We start from the raw sequence: 10,195 nt of genomic DNA, 5'->3' as shown, positions 1-10,195 counted from the left end.
GGGTTTCACCGTGTTAGCCAGGATGGTCTCGATCTCCTGACCTCGTGATCCGCCCATCTCGGCCTCCCAAAGTGCTGGGATTACAGGCTTGAGCCACTGAGCCCGGCCATGGCAAGTCATTTCATTGCTCCAAAGCCTCATCTCCCATCAGCAGAGCATGAAAGTGCATCACAGTGATCTGCTTCATGATTTCTGATTCCTCAGAGAAAAGCAGCTTGCTTGACACAAAGCAGTAAGTCTGAAAATGGTCAGAATAGCGATGTCATATATTTTCATGCCTGATTAGCAGTAGTTTAGGATGGGAGTTGGCACACTATGGCTCACAAGTGAAATCCAGCCTGTCATCTGTTTCTGCAAATTTTTATCAGAGCACAACCATGCCCATTCATATATGTATTGCCGGTGGCTGCTTTCACGCTACAATGGGGAAATTGAGTATTTGTGACAGAGACCCTCTGGCTTCCAAAGCCAAAAATGTTAACTATTTGGTCCTCTATAGTTTGCTAATCCCTGAGTTAGAAGATCACAGTTGTGCTTTTAAATGACGCAGTCAGCGCCTTTTCAGAAACAGAAAGAAAAACCTTCCATATGATGATTAAAGTTAATTTAAAATAACAAATGCCCCTGGAAAAGGGTGTCTCTGGTTAACAGTATCCCTGAAAAGCCTTCTGTCTCTGCACTGAAAATCTCCCTTCCAGGATCCCATACGGGTCTGGTTCAATGGGTTGTAATTTGAAGACATACCCCAAAGCTGTCTGTCCTCTCAAAAGTGTGGGAGGTTTTGATAGCAACACATCACGTATGCTACAGAAATTGTTTCTCAGCTTTCCAGCTGTTCAGTTTTTAAAGAACTCTAACTAAGATGTCCTGCTTCCCTTCTCCCTTTGTTTTTCTCGTTGGCATTTAGGTCATTGACATTTCCATGATCTTGGCCGAAGCAATCCGAAGGACACACAATGGGGAATCCGTGTCCTACCTGTTCAGCCATGTCCCGCTATAAATCCAGAATGGGAAGTGCCCAGCAAGCCTACTCTGACTTCTGACTTGTTTTTGTTTTCTGGATGTTTAGCTGTAGGTACTCAGCAATGATAGGTTAATCACTGGCAAAAGCATCAGATCTTTGTATATGCTAAGATTTATTGTTTCCCCTTCTAAAGCTCAAGATCATTTCTTTCCAGTTTTTGGGGAAATGGTGGTGGTTATTTGGTCTTTAAGTGAACTGTCTTAAATGAGAAACGTTTTTGTCATTTTGACTTTTAACGGGTACAGGTGATCTCTTCCTTTGTTCTTTCAGTACTTTGAGGCGACAACTTTCAAGTATATAATTTCATTGTGGAAGTCATAGTTTATATATTTCGAGGTTGCCAAAGGTGACTTCAGATTAAAACCTTCTGTGTAAATATATATGATAATGCCTATGGACATTTGGGTAAAACCCTGTATAGAATTAATTAGCCTTTTACTTTGGAGTGAACCTTGGAAAATTTATAATTATCATACCATGGATTTTGAATTTTTTTTTTTTTTGATAACTCAGTTTCATATAAACCATCTTGGTTACTGTGCTTAATTTGGACCAAATTTTATTTAGCTTAATATGGACACTGACACATTTTGGGGGTATACATCAGACATATCAGAACAGTGTAGTTCTGGATCATTTTTTAAATTACCACTTCTAAAACATAACTGTCACTTACCTGAAATGCTGCATCCTAAAATTCCAAAATTATATTGAGCAATCGCCAAGGCCTAAAGCCAATTGACCTTTACAGGTAATCATTCCAGCTAACATTAAATTTAAAGCCTAAGAATGTATAGAGCTAATTTTAAAATAATGATCTCAGATTTTTAAAAAGGATATAGGAACCTGCATTGTCATTCTCTGAATTCAGAACTGATGGTTTCTATCATTATTTAGCCCCACCTTTGTATTTTAAAGTCCTTCAGAATACTTTTAGGAACCAATGAGACTGGACTTAGCCACACGCATTGGAAATTCAGACCTTGACTATTTGGTTTTTCCAGTTCACAAAGGTGATGAAGACTGTCTTGGGAGCAACTTAATCCCAGAAGTTGTACATTTCTTGCGGCTCCTGGCGTGGAAACTTAAGTGAGACCACCGAATACATTGGTCCTGTCCAATTCTACTGAATGGGGGTGGACTTGGCACTTACCTGGCCAAAAACAGGAGCCAGAGAAATATGAATATACCAAAGTTGTTTAGCCTCCATCTTCAATTACGTTAGTCAACTTATAGATATTCATATGATCACTTTTCTTTTTAGATACTACATCAACTAGATTCAGGAATATATCATTTGCAGTGCTTGTATTGGTTTAAAATATAAGATTTTAAGATCCTCTAACATTGTACTAAAAAACTTCAATAAAATCATTCTGACTGCTTTCATAGTTTGTATTATCATTGTGGAGTAATATTTTTTGATGGAGTGATGTGTTGCAGTACCTGAAAATGTTTGCTACTTTACGATTATAGTCCAGCATACAAAATTACAGAAGAGCCAGAAGTTAATTGATGTCAGCTGTTTTCCATTTTGAAGGTGTTTCTTCCTGAAGAACTTACTAGCAATCTCCTTTCCCCCAAAGCATAACAGCTGTGCCACATAAGGTGTCCAAGTTGTTAATTCCACATGTTTCCTATAAAATTAAAGATGGTACAGTGTGTTCACACATCAGAGTAGTGATGTTCAATATCCATCTATTGGAGCAAACCAAGCTTAAATGTAGGCTGCATAAAACTTGTTCTTATTCATTGATTTCAGAAGCACCGAGAAGGATTCCTGTCTCCACAGAACAGCCTGTTCAGTGGTACTTCAAACTACTCTCGTGAGTGCAAAGTAAAGCCATAATTACGTGCTCCTGGTGAAGCTCAGCTGTAAAGTATGTGTAACACTAAGAATGGCAACATGTTGTCTTAAAGTCACAGTGAAATATGAAGAATTACAGCTAGGTCCATCTGAGAAAAAGGGTGATCACAGTGTGTATGAGAGAACATGATAGAATGTACTAGAAAGGAGGAAGGAAGTGAAGGAGAAGTGAAAGCCAAAGACACTTCATCAGCTTTACAATTGCACTTAATAATGATGTCACACCTCTTCAGAGATGTTTCATTTCCTATGGCAAGTCCTGTCTAATCCGCTGGCTGAACTACAGGGAACAGGGAAGTGGTAAAGGGAAAGATGGAGTACTAAGGCATGCAGAGGTTGGAATCACGCTGGGGAGACCAGGAAGGGCTCGGTGATCACCATTAGATGGTTCATGTCAGAATTTTCCAGAGCCCTATGGTGTGTTCCAATGTGGACTGACGCAGGACAGCAGAGGGTGTTTGGTACATGATGTGTTTCAGCAAGGATGTCCCAGGGAAGAAGGGAGTTAGAGGCTGAAACATACTCAGCCATCCTGTATCTAAATTGCGTGAAATCAACAAGGTTCCTCCTTCTCACTACCAATATTTATCTTCCTGATTTATCTCCCTGTGCCCCAGGAACACATCCCTCCACCTTTTTTCTGACCCTGCTTTCCAAGATCACATCCTGGGTGGTTTCCTTTATTGCAGTCTTTGAGCTCTATTTCCTATTCTGAAAGCATAATGCCCAGGAACACAGACTTCACCACTTACCAGAGTTTTAAAACCAACAGCAACAACGACCTTGGGTTGGTTACTTAACCCCTATGCCTCAGCGTCCTTACATGTGAGATGGGGATAATAAATGAGTGTGAAGTGTTTAGAATTGCTCGGTTTGTACATTAACTTCAGTTTTTAGAGAGAGTCTCCTGAACTACCCCTAGAAAGAATGTAAGGTATGAAGAGGCAAGATTTTCATGCGTTTTCTAGGTGTTAAGCCTAGAAGGGAACACAATGCCCTCCTGCCATTTTAGAAGGGCTACATTGTCTTGGCATGTGACTGCCTCAGTGAGGGGTAGCATTTAGGTGACAAATAGTTGCATGTTAAAAACAAAAAAACTTGATTATGCTTAAAGTAGTGGTTCTACCAGCATGTTCCGTGGCAGCGCTGGTTTTGCCCACCACATTAAAATTTTTTTTGCCCCAGGGCCAGCACTACCAAGTAGAATATGCATATGCTTTTAAAGCTGTTAACCAGGGTGGCCTTACATCAGTAACTGCCAGAGGAAAAGACTGCTGTAATTATCATACAGAAGAAATACCTGACAAATTATCGGATTCCAGCACAGTGACTCACTTATTCAAGATAACTGAAAACATTGGTTGTGTGATGACCGGAATGACAGCTAACAGCAGATCTCAGGTACAGAGGGCACGCTATGGGGCAGCTAACTGGAAATACAAGTATGGCTGAGATTCCTGTGGACATTCTGTGTAGAAGAATTGCTGATACTACTCAGAATGCTACAGTGAGGTCTCCTGGTTGTTGTATGATTTTCACTGGGATAGATGAAGAACAAGGCCCTCAGGTGTGAAAGTGTGATCCTCCAGGTTACGGCTGTGATTTAAAGCCACTGCAGCAGGAGTTAAACAAACTGAGTTAACCAGCTTCCTTGAAAAAAAAAGTGAAAAAGAAATTTGATTGGACATTTGAACAGACAGTGGAAACTGCAATTACATGCCTGTCTACTGTTTTATCAATTGATTTCAAACCTTCAGAAATAGAAGTTGGAGTAGTGACGGTTGAAAATCCTAAATTCGGGATTCATACAGAAGCAGAGATTGATGCGCTCACATTGTTGTTAGTTTACCAAATCCATGATGCCACTTACCGGTGTGTTTGGTAACATCAAACCATTATGGACGTCCCTGGACTGAAAAAGGAGCCTCTCCCACTCCTCCTCCTACTGAAGTGGTTAGGACTCTATAAATAAAAACAATGCTTTTGGAATCTCAGCATTTTGGGAGGCCAAGGCAGGTGCATCACCTGAGGTCAGGAGTTTGAGACCAGCCTGGCCAACATAGTGAAACCCCAGTCTACTAAAAATCCAAAAATTAGCCAGGCATAGTGGCGCATGCCTGTAATCCCAGCCACTTGGGAGGCTAAGGCACGAGAATCACTTCAACTCGGGATGCAGAGGTTGCGGTGAGCCATGATTGTGCCACTGCACTCCAGTCTGGGCAACAGAGCGAGACTGTCTCAAACAACAACAGCAACAACTTTCAGCTGGATGCTGTGGCACATTCTTGTAATCCCAGCTACACAGAAGGCTGAGGCAGTAGAATTGCTTGAGCCCAGGAATTTGAGACTGGCCTGGGCAACATAGAGAAACCCCATCTCTTAAAAACAACAGCAATACTTCCAGTGGGCAGTAGCAACAACAGATAGGAATGAATGCCAGGTGATTATAGAGATAGTAATCAATTGAGGTCATTTACAACAACCTGACTTCATTGTAGCCCTCATTCACCATCCATCCCATCATAAATACAACCAAAAGTGGTGCCCAATATAAATGGGAAGAACAGTCTTCAGTATCCTAACAGATGAGTTCTGTGGCCAAAAGAAAAGCCGGCTAAATGAATTTTACATTTTACATTTTAAGAGAGTGATAAAAAAAGAGAATAAGAAAGTGAAAAACATAATGCAGTAGAAAATGCCCTAAATTGGGAGTGTGGCGATCTAGATTCTGGTTCCTGATATGCTGCTAGCAAGCTGGGTGACCTTGGGAAAAATGTGTACGCCACTCTGAGTATGAGCATCTTTCTGCAAAAATTAGAGGAAAGATGGTTGCAGAAGTCCCCAGCAGTTTTAATAGGCGATGCCATTTATTCTAGATGTAGTTGGAATAGTGCTAACTGAAGGCACAGATGGTTGCTCTCCATCGGGTAACCAACTTGTTTTGGTTTGCCTGGGACTTTTCTCAATTTAGCCCTGAAAGACCTATATCTTAGGAAACCCCTCAGTCCTGGGCAAACCAGGACATTTGGTCTCCTGTTCCCTCTTCTAAGGTAGCTAGTTCTGCATCCCCAGCACCACCGTGGTAAGGAATCCCACGAGCATGGCTTTGATCTTGTGCTGGTTGCAAAAACAAAAAAGCAGGCTATATGATGAGCCCAACAATGTACAGGGGACCTGTGGCATTACAGGTCTTTTAAAATCTGTTCAATTAACTATAGAAGCTCAAGAGCTGTAGTCACAAAATCAGAGAGAAAAAGCAGGGGCACCTTTAGAAAATACCTTCAAGTCTGGCTTGATTACCAGTCCTTTGGCACAGCTACCTTTAACACCTTAAGTGGTCTTCAGAGACCCCAGGGAACAGTCCAGACAGAAGGCAGAGTGCTCTGAAGGGTACCTGATGTACGTTGTCCTTCCGCACATTAAGAGATTCTTAACATTTGTGAGGGCATGGCCATCTGTGTCTGAGGACGTATGATTCTCTGATTTTCCCTATATAAGGAGTGCTAAATCTAGTATTTTCTTGCATGGAAACTAAGACTGACCATGAATTATGGACACATTTTAAGAACTAAAACTGAACACGTCACTCTTTAAAGTCATCCTAATCATTATTTCTGGGCATATTTTAATGTACATTTACCATAGGATGAGCTCAGTATGTGCCATTGACATTTACTCACCAAAGGAACCAAGGAGCGACCCTAAATTTCTTTTCTTTTTCTTCCTTTCTTCCCTTCTTTTCTTTCCTTCCTTCCTTCCTTCCTCTCTCTCTCTCTCTTTCTCTCTCCTTCCTTTTTTTTTTTTTTGAGACAGAGGGTCTCACTATATTGCTCAGGCTGGTTTTGAACTCATAGCATCAAGCAATCCTCCCGCCTCACCCTCCAAATAGCTGGAACTACAGGTGTGCACCGCCATGTCTGGTGCAACCCTAAATTCCTTTAAGCCTCAGAAAACTCTGTGTTTAGGACCAAGGCTATGGAACAATCTTCTCAAGAGTCAAAAGAAAGATAGGCAGAGATCCCTCTCCACAGCAATGGTGGTCTGACCTTGCATTAATTTCTGCACCTGAATGCATTCATAGCATTCAAAGGGCAATTCTTTCTTGAACACTGACCAAGGCTCATTCTTTGTCCTACAATAGTCAGGCTCCTCTGAATCCTCTCCTTGACCAGGCCTATCTTGGGCTTCCCTCTCTGTCATTGTGGAATTTAGTTTGAGCAAGAATCCTGTGAAGTCAGTTTATCGAACAAACTCCTGCCCTTTGTATCTGACCACCGTCAATATCTTATCACCCAGGCTTGCCTTTAGCAAGAATTCTGTTTGAGTTGATCTAGCAAGAATCCCTCCTACCCCTGATGTTTCCTTCGTGGTTTTCCATCCACTGCCCCCAACCCTGTTCGTTGCTTACAAATCTCCACTTGTCCTTGTAGGAGCCAGAGCTGAGATTAATCTCTCTCCCCCACTGTAAGACCCCATTGCAGTCCGTGGTCCCTAAACCTATCACAAAGACCCCCTTGAATGAAGTCTTCCTTAGTGTCTTCAATGAATGTGATGAATGACTTTTTTTTTTAACAATACAAAATTCATAGAAAAAGTCCTTGAATTAAAAAGCACTCTGGGGAAAACCAGTTGGCACAAGAGTGATTTTGGAACAGTCAATAATCCTCCACTGATGTGCACTGGTGCAGCCATAAACACACTTTCAACCCTTGCATTTTGGAGAAGTTTCATTACATGTACATAAATTAGGAATTTTAATACATTGGAGAAATACCACTTGCTTCTCTGTATTTTGACTCATGTGAACATCTTGGCTTAGACATATGTCAAAGGGAAAATTCATATTTTTAGTCCTTCCACAGACAAAATGAAGGAGTTGATCTTGTTTCTTTCATTCATTCATTCATTCACTCAACAGTTCCTCATGAAGCCTCTATTAGTATACCATAGTGTTAGGATGTGGCTGTCATATAAGTACGAGATAAATAAAAGACATGAATAAGGCTTACGTGAATCTAGCCTTCAGAATTGACACAGGTCATTTTTTATTTTTTTTTGAGACGGAGTTTTGCTCTTGTTGCCCAGGCTGAAGTGCAACAGCACAATCTTCGCTCACGGCAACCTCTGCCTCCCGGGTTCAAGCAAGTCTCCTGCCTCAGCCTCCCGAGTAGCTGGGATTACAGGCATGTGCCACCATGCCAGGCTAATTTTGTATTTTTAGTAGAGATGGGGTTTCTCCATGTTGGTCAGGCTGGTCTGGAACTCCCAACCTCAGGTGATCCACATGCCTCAGCCTCCCAAAGTGCTGGGATTACAGGCATGAGCCACCACGCCAGGTGACACAGGTAGCTTTATGCACAATCATTTGATGTCAACAACACAGAAGTATGATGGCACCATGCTGTAGGCAGGATAATTTATTTGGAGTGTGTGAAACAGTGGGGTGACCAGGAAAAGGCTAGGAATGTGGCCTGCTGGGTTCAGTTCTCAGCAGTGATTCCAACACTTTTTCCCCCTCCCCAGATTTTCTGGTATATCAGGCTTTGTTCTTTTAGTATTTGTGTTGGTGTGTTCCTACTCTTTTGGTATTTAAAAAAATTGGAAATCGGAATCATTTATATTTTAAGCCTACAAAGACAGCTATATTCAGCATTAAAATGCAAAAAGAACAAAGGTGCACTTGTTTAAAAAGTATGTGACCCCATCTCTTCCAGATTAAAAACTTCCTGCTAGATACTCCATTGTCTGCAAAGCCAATTCTGGTATACTTCTACTGTTGAGGATTTTTTCCCTACATTTATTAGTTTCTCATGTTTCTCTTGTATTTTCCCGAGAGCCAATTTTATCCACAATAAACTTCCCGAAGTCCTTGATGGAGGCATTTCAGAATGGGGACAGGGGAGGGGCAAGGTAAGAGAGATGTGAAGAACTGGAGAAGGGTGTTGGGGGTGGAGAGATGGGAGGGAGGTTGGACAAACTAGCCCAAGCACCAGCCTTTCCCAGGGGCCAGACACTCCTCAGGGACAGATTCCCTGCTTTCACCTCCCAGCATGTTTCAAGGTTGTTCAGCCTCAGCCCTCTTGCCATTTGGGGCTGGCTCATTCTTTCCTGGGGGAGCTGTCCTGTGCATCGTAGGATGGTGAGCAACATCTCTGACCTCCACCCACTAAATGCCAATAGCAGCCCCCATCCCACATTTGTGACAACCAAAAGATGTGTCCAGACCTTGCCAATGTTCCTTGGGGGCAGAATCACCCCTGCTTGACAACCTGATTTATTTTAACCAAGACTTTCTTCCTCTATCTTCTTTCCTGAAGACTCAGGTCAGAGTTACAGAGGAGATTCATCCTGGCCCCTGGCCCAATCACAACTAAAAAAGCATTTTAGCACAAAGTGGATAAGACAACGGCAATCATACCTCACTTTTAAAAATTCAGTGCTAGCGTTTTGGTAGAAAATGAGGTTTACACCAAAATAATCCCATTATCCTTGCCTTTTTGTTTTTTGGTTTTTTTGTTGTCGTTTGTTTTGTTTCATTTCTTTTTTTTTTTTTTCTTTTTTTTTTTCCAGAGACAAGGTCTCGCTCTGTTGCCCAGGCTTGAGTGCAGTGGTGTGTGCGGCACCATGCTTGGCTAATTTTTAAATATTTTTGTAAAGACAGAGTCTCGCTATGTTGACTAGGTTGGTCTTGAACTCCTGGCCTCAAGTGATCCTCCTGCCTTAGTCTCCCAAAGCACTTGGGATTACAAGTGTGAGGCATGGCACCCAGCCACATTATCCTTTTGATGCAGGGCTACAAGCACTGATTTCTACATCTGCCATGACCTGGGCACAAGATTTTGAATCCGTCACTAAATTATTCCCTCAAGTTCCTCTAAGAACAATTCAGCCTTAGAATAAGTCACAAGGATTTTGGTTTTTTTAAATCAAGAGATTAATATACTAGGCCTGGTATGAAGGCTCATACCTGTAATTCCAGCACTTTGGGAGGCCGAGGCAGGAGGATTGCTTGAACTCGGGAGTTTGAGACCAGCCTGACTAACATGGTGAAACCCTGTCTCTACAAAAAATACAAAAATTAGCCAGGCATGGTGGCGCAGGCCTCTCGTCCCAGCTACTTGGGGGGTTTGGGAGTAGCACCGCTTGAACCCAGGAGGTGGATGTTGCAGTGAGCCAAGATCGCGCCACTGCGCTCCAGCCTGGATGACAGAGTAAGACCCTGTCTCCAATTAAAAAAAAAAAAAAAAAAAAGGAAGAAATTAATATACTAACAGTAACCTTGAAGGAGATGATTGAAGTTTAGC

The 10,195-nt window shown here is 42.0% G+C and overlaps 1 protein-coding gene and 1 pseudogene across 3 annotated transcripts in view; both read left to right on the top strand.

Moving 5' to 3' along the window:
- The window catches only part of PRPS2 (phosphoribosyl pyrophosphate synthetase 2), a 26,543-nt gene extending 24,128 nt beyond the window's left edge, over window positions 1-2,415 (top strand). For both annotated transcript variants that reach the window (XM_011994859.1, XM_011994860.1), the window contains one exon: window positions 908-2,415. In XM_011994859.1, the coding sequence (XP_011850249.1) occupies window positions 908-1,000 (93 nt within the window). In that variant the 3' untranslated portion in view covers window positions 1,001-2,415. The remainder of the gene's footprint in view (window positions 1-907) is intronic.
- An 899-nt stretch (window positions 2,416-3,314) lies between these two features.
- On the top strand, window positions 3,315-4,776 carry LOC105550046 (annotated as a pseudogene). The gene has a single exon (XR_001007643.1). The product of XR_001007643.1 is annotated as a proteasome subunit alpha type-6 pseudogene (transcript).
- Window positions 4,777-10,195: the final 5,419 nt, after the last annotated feature.

Source organism: Mandrillus leucophaeus, unplaced genomic scaffold, assembly GCF_000951045.1.
Source record: "Mandrillus leucophaeus isolate KB7577 unplaced genomic scaffold, Mleu.le_1.0 Scaffold462, whole genome shotgun sequence".
In the NCBI taxonomy this organism is placed as follows: Eukaryota; Metazoa; Chordata; class Mammalia; order Primates; family Cercopithecidae; genus Mandrillus; species Mandrillus leucophaeus.
The sequence above is the reverse complement of the archived record's forward strand: the minus strand, read 5'-3'. Positions and strand labels throughout refer to the sequence as shown.